Here is a 26,045-nt window from a genome sequence, read left to right as displayed (position 1 = left end):
AAGCCACTATTTTCAAAAACTGGTTTTAATCCTTTTGTGCAATGATACTTTAATTCTTCTTCCCTGAAGAAAGATAGAGGTTTCATTGCTTATGTTGTCTGCACCCAAGGAAGAGATTACAACTGTCAACAGCCCATTTATCACTTAAACACAATAAGAATGAGCTCAGGTACCCCGTGAGTGATCTTCCTCAGATGAATAACTTGACTGAGAATGATAGGAAATATGTAATTCCTGAATACTTCTACACATGAAGGTGTGTACACAGAAATAGGTAATCCAAATTCCAGTACACATTTGTCATGATTTTAAACATAACATTACATATAAATATTTTCTAAAGTCTTTAATGAGTTTTAAATATATTAGTGAGACAATAACTTAGTTTCTATGTGAAGCAAATATACAAACTTTACATATATGTATTGTAAACATCCAATTCATACTCTTAACCCATAGACTGTCTGGCTAAAATCTAAAAATTACAGCTGCTTATAATATTAATTATAGGTAACTCAGAAGAGCTACCAGAAAGCCCAAACTCTTTTACTGACTGCAAGAGACTAAATTAAAAGCTTTGAATACAATTTATATTATGCAGAGAACAAAACAGACCCTTAAAAGACTACATCCCATTTGGCCTAAGCCTCCATCATAAGGAGAAATACATATGCAAGTACTCCTCTCTTCCCCTCAAGTAATTATAAAGGGAGTTTAGAAAATCGACTTTACTTAGATGATTAAAATTAGCAAACTAAGAACAAATGGAAACTAATCTTATCCTCTGCTTTACACACTATCTATTCACCAAATAATTGTTAAAGCATGTTTCTCAACTGTAGGCCAGAATCTCTCAGTATCCCAAGATACTTTCAGAAACACCGTTAAGAGATTAAAATCTCCCATAGCTAATAAAATCATAGTATCTTATATCTGTCAGGACTGAAAATAAAAACCAGATCATAACATATACTGTAATAAGTATTCTTGGACCAAATCTATATCCTGGACTGAATTACCACTACTCACTCACTCTAAATTTGATGCTATCCAATCAAAATAAATAGAAAGGCTCAGAAAATAAAATTTACTCTTCTGAGTTACAGACATACAGACATTTGCTGTCCTCTTATATTAACATAAATTTCCAGCATAAGTGCAAATTATGCCAAATTCAGATCAATCAACAGAAACTTGTTATACCAGACATGTAACCTGGATTTTATTTTTTATACTACCATCCAACAAATACAATTCATAATTACATTTCATAAAAAACATCCTTTTTTATGCTTCCATTGTTCCTACTTTGAAGTATACTGAATACTGCAGAGTTTTTTAAAGTTATTTAGCACTACACTGCATATTATATACAAGTTTCATAAAAAGAATAATCTTTTGTTTCAGGGAACAGAGTGGAATTCTGGAATTCTGGACTTCTCCACTGAACTTGATAGATTTCAGCCCAAACTGCATATTTATTCACCTCCCTGAATCTAAAGTGGGTAAGAGGGGGAAAAAAAAAAAAAAAAAGGGGAAAAAAAAAAAAAAAAAAAAAAAAGTTATTTTTCTAGCAGACTCTCTCAATATAATCCTCATGTAATGTACTCATCCACCTGGGTAGCTCATGTTGTCTCATGCACTTGTGGTGATCTGGGGCTTAGAGAAATTAAAGCCAAACATTTGAAAAAGCAATGGCTAATTTTAGCATATGTTGTTATGTCCCAGATTAAACAGAAGACCTTGATTCTTTGGGTGTGATGTGCATCCACGCCACACTGATTTCTATTACAGTTGCTATGAAGAGTTATTCAACAAAATCAGGACTGAATACAATGGTCTTTATTAAAAAAACCCAACAACAACAAAAAAGGAGAAGAGTTCATTACATCTTTTTTTTTTTTTTAAATGGCTGTTGCAATGGTAATCTCATTCTTAGCAATTCAGAGGAATCTGTTAAAACGCAAGGCACAGAATTTACAAAGTTACAAAAAACAAGGTACATTTCCTACCTTAAGCATACCTTTAAAGCCTTAATTTTTTACAAAAAACTCAAATATCTTGCTTGTTTTAGAAGACACCACTTACACCTTCCTAAAAATATATTTAGATATATATGCACATAAACTGACATTTTCCTGTTTAATTTTTCCCCCCATCCAAGTTTTCAATGAATCTTGACATCCTTACTGCAAGAGTAAGAGAACAACTGGCACCTCTTTAAGAAGAGAACCTTGCAACCGCTAAGAAAAAAAATGCACCTCAAAAACAGTCAAGGACTTGGAAAAAGGATTTTCAAATTACAGAGGATAGATATAAGATACAAAATGGGCAAGAGGTATAATTGAAAAGTAGTAAAATGTGAAACTGTGTATCATTATATCACTGTATATTCTAAAGTGTGACATCTCAAAAGCTTCCCAAGACAGAAGGTGTGGACACACCAACCCGTTGAGTCTTAATGTCTCTATTGTAAATGCCAAAAAATAAAGTCACAAGAAGACAGACTATGGAACCATATGACTTCACTAGCTCCTCCCTTTTTCCCTGAACTTTGGGGGACTTCACTAAACAGGACTAAGAGGGATCAGCTGAAGCCTTGATCCTAGTCCCCTGACCACAAACAGCCACAGAATAGATGCTTAGAATAGCAGCATCTACCAAAACCAAAGAAGAGTTGTTCCCCCACCCAAAACCACCCCACCAACACCCAAACCAACCCATCTAAGGTCAGGAGACACAAAACACTTTACATGTCCCAAAAAACATTTATCACATATTCTCCTTAAACTTCAAGCGAAATAAAAATCATACAAACCATACACCACAAGAAATTGCAAAACAGATTAGAGGAGCAATCACAATTGGAAATGCCTGCTTTATAATACTTGCTCAATCTAACGTAATAAAAATCCCTTTTGGCCTTCATTTTGTTCATCTATATGGGAACACAGGCAAGCAATCTCTTCATTCTGCCTTGCAAATTGCCAACAAACCAGACTGAAAGGTATTACACCTGAGCTAAACAAACAAAACAAAAAGTAAAGAAATAAGACACCAGGGAAGGAAGCTCTTCCTGCCTCTGCAGGCAACAGAATTCTTACAGTGTAGTAAGAGGACCTGTGTTTCCCTATCTCAATTAACTACTCACCTACAGCGGTGAGGAGGAGCAGAGGAACTACAAAGCAACAATTAGCGATTATAGTCAGTGCCTTTTAATGATATTTTCTTCTTGACATTGTTGTGACTGATTGGAGATTTCAAAATTTAAATCCTCTGATAAGTGAGAACTTTCCATCTCAGAGCCAATCCTACAGCATACAAATGGGAACATTTGATTTGGTAACAATATTACTCCCTCAGCATACAAACAACTACAAGGCACTGAGGTAAATATAAAGAACTAGGTAATGAAAAAGACATGACTTGAGATGACTGTATTGTATCACAAATGACTACTGTTGTGGACAATCTGTGCACTAAATCATTCACATACAGAAAAATGTTCAGCTATAGTTGAAATTCTTAAGATTTAAAACTTAATCCCCATCCTGTCCACATATCCTCTCCTTTTCAAAATACAACACTCATCAAGGAATGATGCATGAAAGCTAGTGGAACCCTATTGTGACTGTATTTATTCATGCACTATAATGACTCACACAAGCTATGTGAAGAGCATGGACTTATTAGAACCAAAATACAAGAAGTGAGAATATTAAGCATTTGGGGAGTTTTGTCGTTTTACTTAAACATTAACATTATCTGCTTATCTGGAGATTTATTAGAAAAGAAGGTGGCTTCAGCTGAGCTTACAGGGGCATGAGATTAAGATGTCCTGCAAGTACTTGGTAAGACACAGTCTTACTACTTTGCAGCTCCACGGCTATATAGAAACAAGTTCAGAAATTAAGAATTATCAAGAAATTTTTAACCTGAAGAAACACTGTGATGGAGAACTAATAGCATCTGAATTTCAGTCTCTTCAGATCCATGACAGAACAGAGATTCTCCTCTTAAATAAAAATGTTTAAAAAAATTATTTCCATCTGTGTTGATACTTCAACTTGATCTTTTCTGACAGACAAAAAATTCAGAAGCCACCCTGCATTTTTCAGATATGCTTTAAGAGATAGCAGATACGCTAAGATCACTGGGAAAGGAAGACTGGATAGGAAGCAAGGGAACAAAGTGACAATTATAGTCAGTGACTTCTCATTTCTGTTTGGTGAATGATCCAGTAAAGAAAGAAAAAAACTTATTTCTGTCTTTGTCTCCTGCATCAGACAGGTATTAAAGCATGAGATAACCTCCCCCTACATACCTCCCAAACTAAGCTGTAATTAAAGAGCCTCTCTTAATGAAGGGTCTCAATAAGAAAATTTTGAAAATCCAACTACACTGAAGCACTAAGATCATCTTCATCTACAGGACCACTGATACCTTCAAACCTTCAACAAATTTGTGAGGTTCTGTCTTCAGCTGCAAACCCCTTTCTGGTTCAAGCGGTATTTCATACTTGCGTTATTTATCACTGCTATTCTCTGCTTTAAGTTTCCCAAGAGCAAAGGCAACTCCAAGTTATATTCTGCATCACTCTTTGTACAATAAGAACTGTATTGTCAGGTTTGTCACAAGTACCACAGATTCACCTGAAACAGTGTCAATCACATTATTCACTGTAATGATTCATGAGTTTGTCTTGTCTCATCTGTAAATACTCCTTCTTTTTGGAATAAGCAAAACAGCTACACACTGTTTTATGAGAAAGCTGTACTTCACAAAAGACAGTAACATACTGCAAAGCTGCAATGTTGCAATCAAGCATGACATTTTCCTCAAAACTAGTCACGCTTCTGGAAGTCTCTCACAGGCCATCCTCTACAGATCAGCTTTCCCTACAGAACTAGAGCTCCTGAAGTAGATGTCACAAATTCCTTCTTTTACATCAAAGACACTCCTGCAATCTCTTCAGCATAGAAAGAAGTATGGTATATATTTGCCATTGTGGCATCAGAATATATTAATGATTGCATTATTTTGATCTAAGATGATTCTAGCTCAGCATTGGGCTCTGATAGTAGCTAAAACCAACAAAAAATGCATAAGAAAAAGTACAAGAATAGCGATACTGCTTCTCACTGTTCTTCCAAACTATCATTTCAGCCCAGGAACTTCTTGTTCCTTATATGTATATAAGTAATTCTCAATGGAAAGCTAATTGGAGAACAATAGATAATAATGATCTATAATGGAGCCAAAGTATTCCACTAATACTGGAGTTGTACAGATACTGGAATTTATGCTATTAATTGCAATTAATAATCATTCTCATGATATTAAAAACAGCCAACCAAGAATGGAGCCATGCAAAATACAGTATTACACAACAACCCTAAGGGTCACCATACTAGTTAGTCCATGAATTAATTGTCCAGCATACAGATTGACTTACTTGGGATTTTGGTCAGCAGAAGAGGAAAGAAGGGTGCTTAACAAATATTTTAGATTTTTAAAAGCAAATAGAACCAGAAAATTCTGTGGTTACAAACATGTGCCTTAAGAGTCAAATATTGTCATGTCACCTTTACAAATTTAATGAAGAGCAAGTGTGACCCACTAGACCTTGATACTCCAAAGTTCTGAACTCAGGAATAGGGCAATGCAACTGCAAAACCAATTTGTGATCTAATCTCACAACTGTAGCTGCCTCACTACTGAAAGTATACCATTTAGTTTTTTGATGCCTCATTTACTGTCAGTAAAACAGGAATAACACTGAAACAAAATAAAATAATCAACTGACAAATTCAGAAGCTTGATCTGAGAAACTAAACTGCTTTAAAATAAGTATTTTTCCTCAAACAAGTTAACATTAAACCAAACTTTTCTTAATTCTTCAAGGAAGATAAAAACAGGAGCATTTACAGGTTATTTAAGCAAGTAAATGCAGCACTATGTAAAACAAAGCCCCAAACGATTCAGCTTTATAATTCCCAGGGGAATTTACTACTAGTTGGGAGTAGTAGTTAGGAACATCCAGTTTTGGATGTTTCAAACTTAAGCTGCCTTAAAGCATTACAATTGAAGCTTTTGAAAAGCTTTTACTAAGTCCACTTGTTCATAGATTTAATTGAAACTTCTTTTTAAAAGTGACAATTTTCTAAACAATTGTATATGATCCACAAGTCAAATACATTTTACGCATGATTACACAAGATATTTAGCTAGACAGAAGGCAAAATCCTGAGAAAATGCAGAGACCTGAAACTGAACTCTGATATTAAGTTATCTGATTTCCCATAAATGTAATGTCATTTGAAATTAAGCTGACAACCTGAAAATTAATCTTTACTGTGAACAGGATGATGTATTATACAAATTTAGAAAGTGCTCCAAATATTTTTAAAAAAAGCTCTTTCATTTGTTTTTATTCAGTGTAGTAATAGAAGGATGGATAATTAACATTTTAATTTGTTATTCAGAAAGTAAAACTTCGTAATGTAACACCTTTCAGTGACGAAGAAATTTAAGTATTAGCACTTCATTACAGCAATTAATAATCCTACCAGTTATCAATACTGAAGAATGACCATGATTTTAAAAGGTGTGTAGTCACACGCAAGTATTTTCAGACCCTATACCTTACCAACAACAATAATAAAAAACCCCAAACAACCACAGCTCAAAACCACAAAACACTTTAAATACAGTACAATACCTAAGACTTACCTGAACATTTTCCTAACCAGCTATCAAATGTTACTAGCCAATGAAAAATTCATATAACACTACTGGTAGTAGCCTTCTGAACATGGTCAAAGAAATGTCAGAACACTCTGGATTATAATAAAAATAGACCCCAAATCTTATATCTGAAATATACTACTATATATAATCTATGTTGTTAACACTAGGTAAACTCAAAGGGAAGAACAAAGAAATAATATCAATATTTGTGTTTTATGCCATGTCTTCTCCATATCAAGGTATAATTGCCATTTTTGTTCAAATTCACATTATGTCAGTCTATTTTATGTCGTAAAACATTCTCCAAGTGACAAAATCTGAATTAAATTATTTAAGTAGAAAACAAACAAGTAATCTCACTTAATTTTGATTACCCAAATTACTTAGCCCATTCACAAGGTGCTCCCTCCTCCTCCCAAGTAATAGTTTATGCTAGTGAAATCTCTGTTCTCTGCATCTGTAATATTCAGAGATGGGGAAAGGGGACCCAACTATTATTGATTAAATTAAACCACATAAAGAATTTTAAAATAAAATTGCACTTACATCATAACTATAGTCTGCATCATTTGTTACTGTCAAGTCTGCAAGGTCTCCAAGGCCCAGTACACTTAACAACACATCATCAGAACCCATAATAAATGACTTGCCTCCTCCAGGTGGAAACGTTATTGGCTCAGCTACAAAGAACAAAACAGTTTCTTTAAGTCTCAATGTAATAATTCAAACTGATCAAAAACTGCATTATTCATCACTTAAAAGCAAAGCAGAGTTTAAAACTGAACTTGTATGTACTACATACTGCCCCTACTAAAAAACAAGAGAGCATGAAGACACGCACACATGTGCAAACACACACACATATATTAAATACACAATTCTTATATCATGCTTTTCAATTGATTTCAACTTGACAGAGGTGTTCATTGCTACTGACAAATGACTTGACTGACTTTACATTGCAATACTGAATGCATATCCCAGGTCTCCAAATTCTCAGCTAAATACTTCATTCACAACACCATGACATCTGCCTTCTATCCAGTTGTAAATAAGTCTCTGTGCTTTATACTAGTCAAATATCTCTACTTTCATGTATAAGTGTTTTTTTCATGTCTCAGGCTAAAGGCCTCCTGTAAAACATCTCTTTTACTTTGTTTTTTTGGATGATTAAAAAAATTAAAACATCTGTTATTCATGAATTCCCTCTCACTTTCTCAGCATGATTTTGCATTCTAATTTAAAATGCACTCTACTGATATTTATCTTTGCTAGCTGTGCCTTCCCCAAATTAACCTTTCTGTTAATCGTCATTTAGAATGAATACAAATTATATCAATTCACATCTGAATAATAAAGTTTCAAATATTCATCCATATTATTTACAATCTTCAGCAATTCTGTATATCTTCTACCCACAAACATCAGTTTAAGGAACAGGAATAAAGGCTTAAACATTGTAATACCTTAGCATATATTAGAAGCTGCTTTTACTCATATCAGTATTCCTTTCTATGGGAAAACTGGAACATTTGTTAGGTAGAGTACTTACAACTTTAGCTATGTGTGAACTTTAGTTAAGTGCAAGCATCTGCAAAATATGTTAAACTGTATTTGACATCCTGAAAAATTAAACTTGCTTGAATTTTGGATTTCACTGATTTGGCAGAGAGAGTTATGGTCTCACCTTAATGCCACCCCCTTGTTTCTAATGCTCTCAGTAAAACCTTGAAACTCAGAGGAAGAAAAAAAGTTTCCAAATCTGAAAAATATCTATATCCTGGTTTTGGTCTTAAAAATATAGTTCCAAACAAGAGGACTAATACTCAACAATTCTTATTTTGAACATGCATCTTTATTATTCTGTAGCATCCCATCTGAATGGTAACCTAGTTATGTTCCACTCCAGCTGAAGAAAGTAACACAAAACAGGTGTAAAGTTCTAGATGTTTGTAATCATTGCTATGGCTACACAAAGAGAAGCCAGCCCAGCCAGATTAAAAAATAATAATAAAAAAAAAAAAATCACAATTTCTAATGCTGGAGAATACTGTAGTATTAAGAAAATGTAACCATATTAGCACAGGCAGTACAACTGTATGTGAAAAATCTGAGAATATTATCTATGTAAGAATAAACACTGCTGTTCTTACACCTGAATAAGAAGAGCAAATAGTATTCTAATCAGGCACAATCACCTTTTTAAAACATTCACAATCCATACAAAAGTCTTGACCTATCAGAATGCTACATTAACTTATCAGCCCAAAATAGCTTACTATGTCTTATATGAATAAACCTTTCATTTCCATTAATATTTTACTAGAACTCTCAATTTTACAGCCTGTTCCAAACCACTCATATTTCTGAAAGCCATGTTCTGATAAAACACCCAATTATTTTCCATCTTCTCACCTATTTCCCTTGCTATTGGGTTTTGGTTTGGTTTGGTTTGTTTTTTTGGGGGGAGGGGGGGGAGGGGCAGCGGCAGCAACAATAGGGTACCCAGTCATCCATGCTTATTAAATGAGATCAGAATTTCTACAGATTGATTTCTTAGTGGAAGTGTCTGAGCTGAATATAAAAGGAGATACAAACAACACTTTATATTAAGCAAGAAACAAAATAGTATCACAAACATTCTCTGGGTGAGCCTAAATTGTGAAATCCTCAAATGAGTAACAATTAGCCCCTTGGTTACTTCAGAGAACAAGTTTTTCCTGGTTTACTTCTGACAGAAAAATAGTGGGAGGAAAAAAAAAAAACACAAAACCAACAAACCAAAACAAGATAAAAGCTGCAAAAGAAACAGGGAGAGGTGGGGGCTTTTTTGGGTGTGTGTGCATGTTGTTGTTATTATCATTGTTTGGTTGGTTTTGTGGGGATTTTTTTCCTTTTTCTTTTGACTCCCACAGAAGGACTCCAATACTTTCATTTGGAATTTTCAAAACTGGCTTGCCTCTACAGTCTTGACAAGGTCTCATTCTCCCAAATACAAGTATCCGTTTACAAGATAAACCTCCCAAATCATTATAGAACAGAGCTGCTGATCACTACACAGAAAGGAGGCAATATGCTCATTTTGAACTTTAGGACACTTTCCATCCCTGTTGTGATTCTGTGACTCCAATCTGATGTTTAGGACAGGCCCACAAGTCTTAAGTAACCACTGAACTTGTCATATTATTTGTGAAATTAATGTTATCTGTTTTTAATAGATCAATTTTTATATGCTTTATACTAAAAATGAAGCACTGCCACAGAAAAACACTACCACTTAAGCATCTATATTATAAATTTATCAAGCTTTATTTGCATTAGAGGTGAATATCCCTTTATTTAGATCTTAAAAATTAATGCTAACAAACTTAGGGGCCTATTTCTCAATATTGAAGTTGCTAATATGCATGTATAGTATGTTGTATAACTATAATTTGCACATTTTATTATTTAAAATAAAACATATCCAAAGTAGGTTAAAAAAATGCTTGCAAGCTGTTTTTATAAAAAGGGCAGAAAAGTAACACAATGAAAGATGCATGATGTTATAGCTACTAAAAATAAAGACCCACAACTCTGCATATTAAAATCAATGCATCAATAGATAGATGCAAATGATAGTTAAATAAATCACTTATTGAATGCTTTTCATCTTTAAATAAAAATCTGAGTATTTTTCTAACACACAGAGTACAATACTATCTTCATAGCATAATATATATGTTTATCTGAGTTTGCAATCAGTAAATATGAAGTAAAAATGTAAGTGATAGTACAAGTTTCTTTCTAGGTGAAACTAGGTGACAAAAAATGCAATAATTAAATATTTACTTGGCCAATCCTAATCAGCACTTCTTACCCTCAAGCTCTTGACATCATACATAATCAAGTCAAAATTAAGCAGTAATATTTGTACAGTTTGAAAACTACTTTAATCTCTAATCAGATATGTACACTCACATATGCTGTTGTTGTCTACTATACAACAGAGACATCTTAATCTTGTTTTCCAAACGTTAATGTGTGGTACACCAAAAGCAGTAGTTAATGCTCAAGCAATTAGCTGTTACTGCTATTTTTATGTCAATCTATATATTGACACCACCACAATCTCTAGATATTAAAAAAACCCAAAACCCAACCATGAAAATAATAATTCTCTGTACAATATACTGGATGGAGAATCATGATGCAGTTGATTCTCATTCTGAAAGTGATGCAATATGGTGAAATGAAAACCCCAATTTCTTATGGCCAAAACTGTAAAGTGTAATTACGGCATAACAATTTTATTTAATCAGGCACTTCAGAGTGGGGAAAAAAAAACCACAACCAAAAACCATACCTTTAGAGATATAAAAGATATATTCCCAGCCAATCAGAACCATAGTTTATTTTCTTCCCTGAACCCTCTCCTCTCCTCAAGGAAAAGAGTGATCTTAATAACACTATGTTTTCTATATGAAAACAAAATTATCAACCACTATCTCAGAATTTTAACACTACAGAGTGTAGTATAAACCTTACATACAGTCCTAAGAACATTATGGCTTGGTTCATTAGTATAGGCTAGTCTGTCCCAGCAAGAAAATGTAAAGTTGCCTGCAAAGAACTTTGCTTTTAAAACGCAGCTGAATTAAACAGTGAAATCTGCATTTTATGATAAGGAGGTATTTGGTCTTGCTAACAAAAGACAGACCTAAAAGGAATTCAAAGCAACATTAACCTTGTTTGCTTGCAGCTTTGCACCATACACTAGACAAAAACTCAAAAAGCCACATAATATTCAGGATGAAATTTCTGATCAAAACAGCAGAATTTACACTCTAACTTTGAAGTCCAAAAGTTATGCAGAAACCACAATTAGCATATACAATGGCAGAGATATACATACTACTACTCTTAATGCATAAGCCCAAATTACACTGATAAGATGAAAACATATGAACACACTGAACGGCATGAAAATATAATCCTGAAATTTGAAAATAGTGTGGACAATCTTTATTTGAAATGTAGCACAGTGTTTATGCTACAGGAACCAGGCAATAAAAGTGAGTCCTTACCAAATTTAAATTTAGCATATATTTCTTCAGAAAGACTGTTTTTCTGACATTATTCTAAATGTAAAGTCTCTAGAAGAGACAAGAGCTATATGGCCTGTCCTTAACAATGAACATCTGTGTTCCTTTGCACAACATGTATAGCCTAAGAAAAATAGTCTAAGACAGACTGCAAGAACTGCAACTATAGGGTCACATGCCCTTAATACCCTAACAAGGCTAAAAGCAACCTAAAGCATGTAAATAATAAACCTAAATACAACCTAAATGTATATCCACAAGTTTTAAAAAGTGGAACTTCACCAGTAGGTTTTTCAATTGCACTCCACAGGTAAATTTGATAGCGGTTCATCTTTAACTCATAAATAAAAACAAAAAGGAAAAGGAAAGAAGAGAACATGGGAAGACAAACACTTGTAAAAGATTAGTTTGGGAGAACAACAAAGAAACCTCCCTGCAAAAGTTCTATTTTTCTGCTTGCCTGGTGACAACCATTTGTGGGGTCAGGGGTGATGGAAGTGTCAGAGAACCAACAGATTATTAGGATCAGTAGTAACGCAAATTCTTTCCACTTCTTGTATAGCTGATACCACGCCAGGGCTTACGGGTCAAAGATCATCATAAAGGAGCCAAATCTGAATTCAGCTGAGTATTCTGAATGAGTATGTTCTGAGCAGAGGACAGAATTTACATAGTCATATTCTAATATCAAAATTAACACAAGGAAAATAATTCCTTTTAAAAAATAAAGCTGAATATAAGATTTTGGACTATTTAGATAATAGCTTGCCACTAATTTTCATTGCCTAAGGAAATCCTGAAATTGAAAACAATACTTTGTAAAGAAATAAGTAGTGTCTTTGTACACCTGCATATATAAAGGAAGAGAATTTTAAAAAAGAGAACATTAAACTTCAGGAAAAGAGACAAATTAGTCTCATAACTTAAATAAACCCCTTTAAAATTCACTTTAAAATGCAAACTGTGTATCAAATGTTAATACTCACCTTTTTTCCCCTCAATCAGTAACACCCTATTTGTAAAAGGTTTTGCTAACAGGGGGAGTCTGCAAACAGGGATTTAATAGTGAATAGTATTAGAACACACTGCTGTACATAAAGTCGTTTTAAAATGCTTATGAAATAATGGTGAGTTACAATAAGCCACAGAAACTCAAGCCATATTCTTATAAAACCAGTTGGGAAGAATTACAAATAAAATAATAATGTGGCAATCTGCAGTTGCACTATGCTTTATAGAGGGGACAGTAAATTACAGCGTGTGCTTTCTATAAGAAATCTCCTGAAATACAATAAGTAGCTGAATGGTTTGTACCTTCCTCTGCTCTTGCACCTTCATGATCAGTCATTCTAGAAGAGGGTGACCTAGATTGATTAATGATTCCTGAAGGGATGTGGGGTATCTCATCATCGCCCAGATCAGCTATCATGTCGTGAAGTTTTGTCCTGTTGACTCCTGTAAATTAACGTCAGCAGCAAAGATTCATTTGATTGCTACCGCTTGACTTGACTGAAGTCTAAAAATCCATTAAACTAATGAAACAAGAATAATTACTGATGGGACCTCCTTAAAATAAATACAATGCTTTTCTTTTGTCTCTGTATATTAATAAAATTGATCTTTTGGAAATCGAAATGAGTTAATACATCAAATCTGAAAACTACATGCAAACAGTTTTAATTCACTCAATCATAGAATAAATCCTTTGTGTTCTGTAGATCTATTCTACAATTTCCTGTAGGAGAGAAAAAAATAATCTTACAGCCCTCATGGGAAGACAAACCAAATATTGAAAGAACATTAACTATTATACAAAATACATATGAATTAAACATTTGCTAATAATATTATGCAACTTTATACTAAACAATTTAACACTGAAAAACAGTGCAAATAAAAAATAAGGTTAAAGATGAGGGAAAAAAGTACAGACAACTCATAATGGGGGTGCAACAAACAATTAACTTTCCCTGCTTTTGAATGGTATTTAAATTGTATAAAGTGTTTATTAAACACAAGAGCAACAATGCTTCCACCACTGCATGAAACTGCAGAAGTATATTACTCTTATTATACAAGCATGTCTCTAGAAACAAAGCATAGGGATTTATGTGCATTAAATTCATGATGTAGACAATAGCAAACAAGAATAGGCTAATTTTTTTTAATTGAATAAATTCAATCCTGCTTCCACCTTATAGATTGCATGTCAAAAAGTCAAGTTTTAATATAAAGTGAAATTTCATTGACAGAATCTCCACAATGATGCAAAACATAATCAGCTTTTAAATAAGAGTCCTTCCTGGGACTGCACGCAGTTATATTGTTGAAAATTTAAAACAAAAAACCTGCCACCCCACCGCCAAAAACTATGCTTTTAAACTAGTTAAAATAAAAATGTTTACGATCTTTAAAAGGGCATATTAGAACTTAAATAATTTTCAAATATGTCAATTTTTTAGTAAACGAAGCATTAGGAAACAATTTCTTATAGTCTAGGGTGACATGTACTGCTTCTATTAAAAAGGAAACCGAAACTAAAATAAAGCCTTTATTCTCAAAAAAGTAAAAGGTAAACACTAATTACAGATGACTTATCAAAAGCAGAACTGTTCATTTATACAGTTAAACACTAAAACACACTCTTGCAAATAATATCTAATAATTTCCATTTTTAGATTTCCCTGACAAAAAATTATTTAAATTGATGTGTTAAAAAATAAGTATCTATCAATAATTTAATTCTCTGGAGAAAATGGAGAATTGTCTGGAGAGATGGATGATAATGAAAAGTATTTCTGGAAGTACAATCATAGTGAAAATATATCATGTATACCCCCAAGAGGTATGCTGTATAACTCATTTTCATTAATACTTGCAAAACATTTTCATTTTGCCAAATAATGGAATTCCCTATACTTTTGTGTGTATGTGTTTTTGATATTTTTCCTTTTTATGGAACACAGTATTCCAATTAAATCTATGAATTCTGCTACCCAGAAGTTGTTTGAGAATAAAAATGGCTTCCAAACATTTCCCTTATGTACCAGAACAGATTTCAAGTGGCTAATTTTCATTTCACTCTCATGTAGAAGTGACTCTAGAAACCTGTGATCTGAGCTAATGAAGAGAGTGTAAAATAATAAAAAAGAGAAATGTTTCTTTTGCACCAATACCTTTTTCTAATAGTCACCAGACAGATGGGATTTAATTTCAAAGGTACAATACTCAACTGCAGTCAGCAGATGAGATCTCATTTCAAAAGTGGTTCTTAAAATGGCCAAGTCTCTACCATACAGGCCACAAAGCCTGCTTTTGTCTTTATTCCAGCTGGCCATCAGCTAGACACCTACCATGACCAGCAGCAGATACATTCTTGCAATCAGTAAATGACATTATAAAAGTCATGATGGGTACCCTGAACTGTCTACTTTAATATATCCTTTGCTTTTCATAAAAAACCCTTGTCTTCTTGATGTCAACATGCATGAAGTGTTCAACACACAGATAGAAAATGCCAAAAATGGCTTATAAACTCTTATTCACATCCAAACTTTAAGCATCTTTTGGAGATGCTTTCAGACCTAATGTATGGGCACGAGAAGTTTGTCTCAGAGCACACTCAGAAGTAACTAGAAATATCGTCCCTGCTCTGCTGCCTTGAACCAGCCAGTCATTTAGTATGTCACTGGTTAGGGGACTGTCAGCCTTGCCTTTTAATGTTTCTCAGTATGTTCAGTCACTTCTTATCCTTCAGGCATAACCTCAGAACAGCCCTCAATCATACAGTGCAGAGAGAAATTTCTTTCTGAAGTTTATAAAAGAGCAGCTGCTGTTCCCAACAACTTCTCCGTATTTCATGCTGGAAAATGTCAAGATTCAAGATTGTGCCACCCCCACAGACTGTGCAGATTTCATACATAGTTGCTGAAGTATTTTAAATGTTACAAAGATTTCTAAGGATAAGAATGTGCTGCCTTTGTATAAGCAGCTATGTTCAAGGCACAAACTGGATTACTGTTTCATTCTCAAGACAAAACTGAAAAAAAAAAAAAATTTAAAAAAAATCAGTAAACACGAACCTGTTATGAACAAACACAAAACATGTACAATCCCATCTCAGTGTATCCTCCTTCAGAGATCAAGTGAAAAAAGTAATTGAATATTCAGTGCTGAAAATTTGTAGTCTGAGAAGACATAAACAGATTTCTATTAGCTTCAAGATGTAATAGCCCAAGCCTGACTATAACACAGGGATCCTTCTATATCAACAGCTGATGGTAATGAAAATGGTAAAATCCAAATCTGTCTTCATGCCTATAAACTATTACACTGTATTTCCAGAAATCAAGGCTAGCAAAGTGAACAGGACAAATACTGTTTCATAAATACAGAATGATTAGACTGAGTGAGGGAAAAGACCAGGAAAATTAAAAAATGAGAGAATTTTCAAGGAAATTAAGGAAAATCAGCAAAAGTATCTTCATATTAACAGTGATGTACACATACAGTTTAAGATGTGAAAGCTATTTTTAAAATCGCTGAGAACACATTACACTGACCTGATAGTATGAAATGAGATATGCATCATTTCCACTATTATGTTCTGAAAATGTGACAGACTGTATTTGAAAAGCAGTCATTCCCTCATTTACCTGCCAAAACTGATCTTACCAAACTTGGGCAAGAAACGGGCCTTAAATTCAGCATATCACTGTAAAAGTTAAGTTTGTTAGAATTGTTCTGTAGAAATCAAACTTAACTCATCTATTTATCACAATGAAGTCAAGAATAGGTTGTAGCTGGTTTATGATGGGCTTTTTTGTGTTGTCTTTTGTTTGGTTGTTTTTTGGTTAATTTAAGAACTCTTCAATAAACAGGTTTTGGATTATCTTACAGCTGATATTACTAAGGTAATTTAAGTGTGGGGAAGTTTTTGGTTTGTTTTAGTTTTTAGGTTTTGTTTTCTTTTTAAAGATCCTTTCATAAGGAAGTAGCATTTCCACATAACATGGTGATTATCATGACAAAACAAACAAGCCCCCAAAAAACAAAAAACACACTTATTACATTATGAAAACATATGTGCTGAGAGAAGATAACCTAAATTAAGGTGTTCTATCCAAAAGAGAACAGACGAATGCAAGCTACAGAAATATCAAAATAGGATCAAACCTATTTCTGTTCACTTATTTATCTCAAAATTTGGAATGAAAATTACCATACCTGGGCCAGGGCTATGAAGACCCTACTATGAAGACAACAGTCTAAATGCAGATTATGGTAGTTACCAGATGCATATCCAACAAAAGAACCCGTTACAGTATCTGCCCTATTATACTGTTCTCAAAGCACTGCAAGAAGTGATAGTCAATGTATGTTTATTTGATCTTTATGATAATATACTGCCATGCTGATAAATTCTGATATTGCTTGAAATAAATTCTGATGGAAGTCTGACAATACACTGACAAGCAAAGTAAGAGATGAATATTCAAACTGAAGTTGACGAACGATCAGACATGAAAACCAGGAATAAAGACGGCCTTTGACATTATTTTCAGCCTCGGAATGTTAAAAAGGCTGAGAAAAAACAAATCTACAAATCAAGCAAACAGATTTAAATAAACCTGCCCAGTCTTTTACACATACGTTTACTGTGTGTGGAGTTCTCATTCAATTAGTTCAGTGATTTAGATGCCAATTTTTTAATAAGAAACTACTATAATGAACATGACTCAAGTGCAGAATCCCACAAATCACCCTGTGAGACTGACTATGTGAGCTCAGGGTTTCCCAAAGGAGAATTTAAACTTAAAACCCAAAACACTAAACAGTGACTTCACAATGACCTCACAGCACTGTGACATACAGTTGACTCCTAAAATTCTCTTATGTGAACATAAGCAGGCTTCAAAATTACTTAAGATGAAGAAAAAGATGAAGAAAGTTTTGACAGTGGAACACACCTTGGCAAAAGACAATATACATCCAATAATAACTAATGGCCAACTTGTCATGTCATTCATGGTACAAAACTTAATATACTATTTGCAGCAACTGCAGGAAAATGGACAAGAAAAGTTTTGATAATAATATTGCAAACTCTTAAGGTTTGCAATGAGACATTTTGAATATAATAAGTACTATTTATTTTAAACGATAGTCACAACCAATTTAATTGGCAATGTAGACCACTAAAATGCCAATTTTTGACAAAGCTATTTTTGATGGGTGAGAATTATGCTCCTGTTCTGGAAATTTTAAGGTCTACAGCTCAAAAAACAAAAAGATGACAGAAATTCTTGACTGCGTAACAGCCAAGGAAGCAACAGGTGCAGGAAAGAGACATCCTTTCTAGATAAGACAAAATAATGGCACTAAAACAACTTTGGAAGCCTGAGAAGAGTTTTTCATACAATTTATAATCCTAGAACAATACTACTTTGTCTCTGGTTTACATCTGTGCACAGGTCAGAAAGTAGAAACTAACTGGTATGATGTCTGTGAAAAGATTAGAATCAGAACAAAAGTATAGTTTTAAGAACATCTTATATGTGGTAACTTAAAGTCACAATTTTTGAGAGATAAATGTAAAAATCATCCCCTAATTAGTTTATTTTTTCCCAGAATTCAAAACATATGCTTTTATTTAGTAGTCATTGTGCTTTGAAAATGCAGAGTTTAGTAAGAAAATTTCAAATAAAAGAAGTCCATTTTAGTACGAAAAGGAAGTTCTTAACCCTACAAAATACTTCATGTGGATTTGTTGTCAACTGCTGATTTACATGTTAAATGAGGATACCCATCAGCATCCCAATTATTCCTGTAAGTTCTAATCAAACCAAGGACTAGGTAAAAATCTTTACTTCAAAGGTTTTACGTTTGTATGAGTGTGTGTACGTGCAAGTCATGCAAAATTGCTGAAAAAACAATCAACATGCATTAACTTAATTTTGTTAGATGTTACAAAGTAAATTCCAATCTTAATTAGAGAATTCTGCAGGAAGTATATTTTAATTATCAATTTAGTTAGTACATATTCACACAACTTTTCAAATCAAGGAAAAAATATATTTTTTACTAAATATTGCCAGACACTGTTTTAATATACTTTCAAAATAAAAACCACTGCAATCAAGGGAGCTTCTCTAGAGTGACACTGATTTCATAACAATCTGTCCACTAACAACTTTGCATACTTGATGATGTAAGTTACAAAACCATTTTTACCAGGTATTTCAATACTGAAATTTGGTTTAACTTACATAGTTCAAATAGGTCAACTGGCCTGAAAACTCTTAAAGAGTAAAGAAGTGTCAATCAAAATGTGATAACTGCATAGAAAAGTGAAGGGCACCATAAAATAAAGATTATATTCTAAATAAAGACACAAAAAAAGTTTGCATTTACATTACAGGCGTTTTTTTATTCTCATTGCCTTAGACTGTAAAAATAATTAGAAGCCCGTAAACAGCAATTATAGCTTGACTCAAGCTCATGTTAAAATCAAAACCACCTCAATAACACCCCCCAACAGTACTACAGTATTATACTTTAAGAAACAGATAAAGTTTAAATCTTTCGGAAAACTTCTCAGAGTAGGAATATCCTCAAAATGCAAGTTGTTCATTATTTTTACACTCACATTTAAAAGCATTTAGCTCTCTTTAACTATTTAACCTTAAATTTTTATGTGTTTTCAACATTTCTAATCTAGGAAATGGCTATCAAAGGTTTTGACATATTCCCATTCAGCAAGTAGAAAGTTAAAGTTGGTTGCCCCCGTTACAGAAAATGATGCTTAATGAAAAAAACAAAAACAGAACTTGTGAGAAAAAAAAAATTTCTTCTATATAGATAAGCAAAAAAACGTTGCATTACAAGATTCAGAATCTGCACTTACTCTTTACCCCTTTCTTCCCCTTTCGTTCCTTCTTGTACTGTTCCTTCAGTTTACTTATTAGTCCCTGGTCTACATCCCAAACCTCAGCAGTTGGGGACAGGTCATCTTTGTCTACATGCAGCATATTATTAAAAGAAAAAAAATCAGCAATTGGCAATGCAAGCTGTTGGCGATTTACTATCATAGCTGTATAAAAGCATTAATAAAAGTTCTTAATAAATCTTTACTTTAAAGGTGCAGTCTCAGTTCTACGTTTACAAAATACTAAGTCTTATTTCATACAGTTTTCCAAGCCACTGTATAATACCAGTTACATATTTGAAAATTGTATGTTAATTTGTTACTAAGGAGTAAACAAATTAACCTTCATAAGTAACTGTTTTATTTAGATATTTCAAAATACACAAAAATTCATTGGTGTTCAGAAACGATTACTGCATCTTTAGAAAGACAGTGTTAAGAAATTATTCAGCCAGTGTCAAATAAGCAAATAAAAGTAGTCATGCTATATTTCTCATGAAAATGCAAGCTGAGTAAGTCAGAGCCAGTTTATTCACAGAGATCACCATGCATCCTCTCGCACTCATTCTACATGCACAAGAAACCTTGGTCCTACATCTAACCAGAGAAACAGTCTATAAACACAGCTTTTTACATAAAGTAAGTTACATAGGTGAATAAAATTGACATCCCACTGCATTTCAGCAATTAAATTATAATTAACAGAAAGACAACATTCCACATTAGTCTCATGTCTTTTTCTGTTTGACAAATATTGCAGAATTAATTATTCTCCAAGAAAAGTCAAATCTCCACTTTTCTAAACTCCCCAAACATTTCTGGAAACACAGAGTTAATAAAAAGATAAACTTGTTTCTAAGACAAGGTAAACGTAACATATGCAGAAGCACTTTTGCTAGTAGCCAACTAGGTAGCAATCAAACTTGGTTTGTGTGCCAGTTAAGCTTATGCTTACAAACACTTTAGGCATAAAATAATAAAACTAGATTTCCCAGTTCCCAACTTCCAATCGTGCCTATGATATCAGTGCTTCCATTAAACAGTCATTTTTGAAGTTATAATCATTACAGTCATAAAAGTGCACAAGAGGAGCCATACACAGCAGAAACAAAGAAACATGCATTTACGATGCAAACCAGTAGGAGTTATTCCTACATATGTGTTTCATGACAGAACATGACAACAAATGAGAAGATACCCTAGGATGTTGATACATCTACCACCATTCAAATAGGGCTGATCAATGACAAAGAGAAACAATCTTGACCAAAGAGGTTGAATATAGAAAAAAGCAGGAGTGGAAAGCATGAAACGGTCAGCGTAATGGCAAAGCCCCCTGAGCTGTCCAAAAAGAGCTGTGGAGAGGGGAACGGAACGATGACATCCTACACCAAACCACAGCTACAACTACCCAACTGCAAACACAAATACCTCAATCTTTATGATCACAGGGCCAAAACATTGATAGAGAAGAACAGAGATTAATTGAGAAATACCAGAGGCACAGAAAGATATCAGAGGATATGCCCAACCAAAAGAGGAAGGAAATTGGGAAAAACAACAGAAAAGCCCCTGTAAAACCCAATGAAAAGAAATTCAGTTAAGAATAAATTCAAATAAATATATCCAAAGCACCATTAATAAAAGGAAAATAATCAGCTAGGTTGCAACATTGCAGAGAAGGATTCAGGAATTAAACTGAACCAGAAACCGACTATACATAACAGCAATGTAATGCTGTTGTAAAAAAACAAACCAAAAAAGTCACAACAAAACCATCATTCTGCTATGTTTTACAAGGTGTGGTGCGTTAAACCTGAAGTAGTCCACATAATTCAGTGATGGTAATGACAACATTGAAATAACATGTCCAGTCTGTGCTCTACGCTAGAAGTTTAGAAAATGCATGTAGATTGCAAAACAAACAGGGAATTAAATAGCAATACAAAGAATTTGAAGGAACTGGGCTCATTCAGACAACAGAAAACAGGAAAAACTAAGCCTGCAGTCAGAAACAATGCTATCAGCTACTGAAATGTAGGTTGTAAATAGAAAACGAGATAAAAAACTAACTCTGATTAACCAGAGAGGCTGTGAAAATAATTTCAATGAAGATTTTAAGGAAAACTCAGCAGTGTTTCTCTCAGATATGCCTAGATACACTTAGCTATATCAGAACAGAGACATGTAACAGCAAGACCTATGTAATTTCCCCCTAGCAGTGAACTTCATCAAACTGCCTTCAGTGTTTAGAACTCACATTGAACTGACATCAGGACACTGCAGAGGATTCAGGATGTCCACTAGCTAATACCATTTAGTAAAGAAAGGATTAAATTTTATTTTAAAGGGTTTTTTTATTTAAAAGATGACCCAAGATACTCTGAATTCCAGTCACAGTCTGCCACCCAGAATTCTGGGCACAGTCAGTCATTCTCTGAGTCATGGTCCATCTGTAAACAGAACTTCTGTTTCATGGAGAGGAGAAATTCAGTGATGAACACATAGTTAAGTCATCGAAATCATAATCAGAATAAAAAGACTCCATAATAGGTAACATCTGTAATATATAACATAATACATAACAATGTGTATTTATTACTGTCTAAGTAAACAAGTTTTATATGCATCTTTTTCTTAATGATACTATATTATCACAAGTCAAATTTCTTAATCTAAAAATGTACACTAATTTTTTAATGTGCTGCATCTTTATTTAGCACTGAATTTCATCATCTTTCAATATTTTGAAGATTCAAGTAAAACACATCACGTGACTTAAATCACAATGTTTGAAAATAATTTAAGACTCAAAGTATATTAAATGAGGTACTTACAAAAAAAGATGCATTCATAAAAAGCTGTATTATAGGAAGGAAAAAAAAAAACCCCGAACTTCTACACTCAGTGGCTGGTTTGCAGAAGTCTCCAATAGCAAAAAGTTAACTATTAAATCTGGCAATGAAATATTTTAGTGTATCTGAAGTTAGACCTACAAACAATACTTTGATGATTAAGTTTTGAAATTAATAATAAAGCAAGACTAGGCAGTAAGTTTAGAGACTAAACATCAGAAGTTTGGTTTCCAGATAATAAAAAGCATTATAAAGAAATACAGATGTAAATATTTACATTTTTTCAGAACCTAAACCCTTGCAAGAGTAAGAAGTGATAGAAAGATGTCAATGACAGGAAAATTAAAACAGGAAGAAAAAAAGCTGATAAGAAAACAGAAGAGCAACTATTCGTGTTATGAAGAAAAAAAATAACTTAAATACTAAAGTTGATGGTTGATGCAATTGTTTAGAAAGTAATGGCAATTGTTCATTGAAATCAAGTTCCCCTTAAAAATAAATAAGTGCATAGACCTGGAGATTTCAAGTAATAACAGTTTCACAGAATTCAAAATAATGTGACAGGCTAAAATAAATTGCTTTAGGCAATGTATTATTTTATTTTAGAAGGCAATGAAGTGGGACGATATTTGAAATGTTATTTTTGATAAGTAATAAAGAATCATTGTCTTTAAATATTTTAAATTTACCCCCTAATCTTTAAAAAAGTGACACATAACTCCAAGACCTGATAGACTGTATCCTTAAACATCCATTTAAGGAAAGAACTAAAATCAATGACATACTATGAAAAAGCATTGCTACTACAGTTGGAAATATGTCTTCTGACTCATTTAAATAGTAAGTTAGTACAAAATACACAACAAACATATTTTCTTCATACAGCAAAATTTGGAACACACACTTTTAAAAATGAAAATAGGTTTATGTTTACTTCTTCCCCTCCTTTTCCTTGCCTCACACGAGTGTTTTGGTAAGAATGGAATTACTGCAGTTAAACCAGTTGTTGCAAAAAAAGCTGTCACGAGTGTGTATAAACTTCTCAAATGCTCTGCTTCAATTTTGCTATGGATTCACTTAAACTGTAATAAAAGACATTCAAACCGCTCTGTGAAAAGTGTGGTTGATCAATTTGATTTTTAAAATAGATTTTTAAATTATATTTTATTTTTAAGTTTGAGACTGCTCAAAAACAAGTTTGAGAAAATTTAACTTGCAAAGTCAGCATTGCAAATATATCAGAATCCCTCCATATTGGGTAACTACCTGAGAAGACAACACAGATGTAACACGCTGGAAAGTAGTCTTAAAAAGTAATGACCTGGAATTTCAATGGACAAGCTAGATCAGGAAATTTCAGCAGTCTGCTCTGAAATAACAGGTAAATCTTTGACTGCATGAATTATAGCATCAAGCTGTCTTTCCTTCTATATACAACAGTGGTAAGACTGAAGCTAGAACCAGAACTTTCTGCATAACTATACATTTGAAGGGATGTTGCGAACCGAAATTCAAAACCTTGGCTTCAAGGCCTATGAGACATCTTATACCAAAAGCTTTGTCTGTTTGGCTAAATAAAAAGATGATCAAGAAACTAATCAAATAACATCGCCTTCAAAGGGGAACACAAAGCAACTAAAATGCTTCTAAAAATACATAGGTCTTACCAAAACTAAAGGTAACAGTTTGTCCAGTTTTGTCTTCCAACTAGAAAAAAGACTGAGTTTTAAAAATAAAGGTGACTAACCCTTTGATACTAACTTCCAGGAAGGAATGCTTTCTAATCCTTGGTACCTTCAAAATCAAGACTGGAAGATTTTCCTGGAAGATGTGCCAGTATTTTGATTTCTGTAGATGTTTCTATTCTCTTTGCTCACCAAGGTGATTAAGTATGACAAATTCATTGTCTCAATGACATAAAATGGCCAAAGAAGATGATCTAGTGGCACTTTTTGGCCTTACAATGAAAGACAGACTTTTGGCCAGACAATGTAAGACTTATGCAACCACAAAACTGCTTGCACCACAGTTTAGAAATGAAGATGGTCAATTTCTCATATCAAAGCAGATGGGAATTACTTGGTTCATTATTCTTTTTCCTACCCAAATTCTCTCCCTGTTTCAATTTCTTATTTTGAAACATGTAGGCTCCAGGAGTCTCTGACTTAGCATATTTTGTTTCACATCAAATTAGTAACCTACTTAAATTTATTATCTATCTACTCTAAATTTAAAATAAATAATTAAATAATTGGGCCAGTATGAAAGTATTTGTTTCATTCTACTAATGCAACCCCATGAGCAATAACTTCTAAACACTCAGCCAGAAAAACTAAATATACTAATTGCCCATTTTTATAACTACACCAAAGAAATTCATTTAACTTGAGCACAAAAGTTTAAAGCTCCTGGTCATAAACAAATATGAGGGGAAAAAAAAAAGAGTAAATCTAGTTGTGAAAGCAAATTTAAGTCAGGTATAAAAACATTCAGAAATCTAGCCTCTTATTCAAGAAATAAAATATTCTCCTCTTATTTTTTTGTAATCAAAACCTGAACTCGAAACAAATGCAACTATAATTATATTTGTGGCAACTACAATAGCCTATATATATATATATATGAAAGTTTCAGCATCCAGTACACTATTATCTAAGCATCAGCATTTGATCATCACAATCATCCACACATCCACACCATCTTAGTAGATATTGCAATCTTATATACTATCATGAACAAGTATTCTTTTATTTCTAAATGCTTTTTTAAGCATCTTACCCCACTCTGTTCCATCTCCTGAACTTCGAGCTTCTCCAGCTCCCTCACCATCTTCAGCTGTCACTAAAAAATCAAATTCTTTCAAAGCTTCTTCAGTATCAGGGTCATCTGTAAGGTCAGCAGCTAAACCTTCATTACCAATCTGCAAACAGATAAAAATTTTTCTGCATTTGAATCATGAACAGACTCTTTACTCAAATATTTAGGTAGAAGTGATATAGATTACTTTGAGTCTTAGTTACAGGGGAAAACATTTTTCAACATGAAATGCAGAATAAAGACACCTAAGTATCATCAGATCTAGAGCTGCTTATAAAAAAAGAGCACACAGTGCAGTCTAGTGATCATCAGGAAATGAAGAGTACTGACACTAAGTTTAGCAACAAAAACAATCCCATACACCCCAGTCTTCATTTTTTATTTAAAACATAACACTTGGAAAATTGTGTTGATTTTCTTGCAACATCAATAGCTCTGCAGTGAAGATCTACAAACAAACTGTGTTTTCTACTGCTCCAGAAGCCTCTTTTTTTTTTTTTTTTTCCCAGTTCTATTTCAGTACTAAGCATAAGCTTGGAAAATATGGTGTTTTCAGAAAAGTGACTTTTTATTAGTTCTACCACACCTTCATCTTAAACCTGTCTCTTATAC

The 26,045-nt window shown here is 33.4% G+C and overlaps 1 protein-coding gene across 1 annotated transcript in view; it reads right to left on the bottom strand.

Moving 5' to 3' along the window:
* STRN3 (striatin 3) overlaps positions 1 to 26,045 on the bottom strand; it is a 48,650-nt gene that overhangs the window by 12,092 nt on the left and 10,513 nt on the right. The window contains exons 6-9 of the mRNA XM_026849085.1: positions 25,395 to 25,536; positions 19,741 to 19,851; positions 13,149 to 13,289; positions 7,297 to 7,430 (exon numbers count right to left, since the gene is read on the bottom strand). Coding sequence (XP_026704886.1) covers positions 7,297 to 7,430; positions 13,149 to 13,289; positions 19,741 to 19,851; positions 25,395 to 25,536 — 528 coding nt within the window. The remainder of the gene's footprint in view (positions 1 to 7,296; positions 7,431 to 13,148; positions 13,290 to 19,740; positions 19,852 to 25,394; positions 25,537 to 26,045) is intronic.

This window comes from Athene cunicularia (genome assembly GCF_003259725.1).
Source record: "Athene cunicularia isolate RWA chromosome 5 unlocalized genomic scaffold, athCun1 chr5_part1, whole genome shotgun sequence".
In the NCBI taxonomy this organism is placed as follows: Eukaryota; Metazoa; Chordata; class Aves; order Strigiformes; family Strigidae; genus Athene; species Athene cunicularia.
This window is presented reverse-complemented; position numbering and strand designations above follow the sequence as displayed.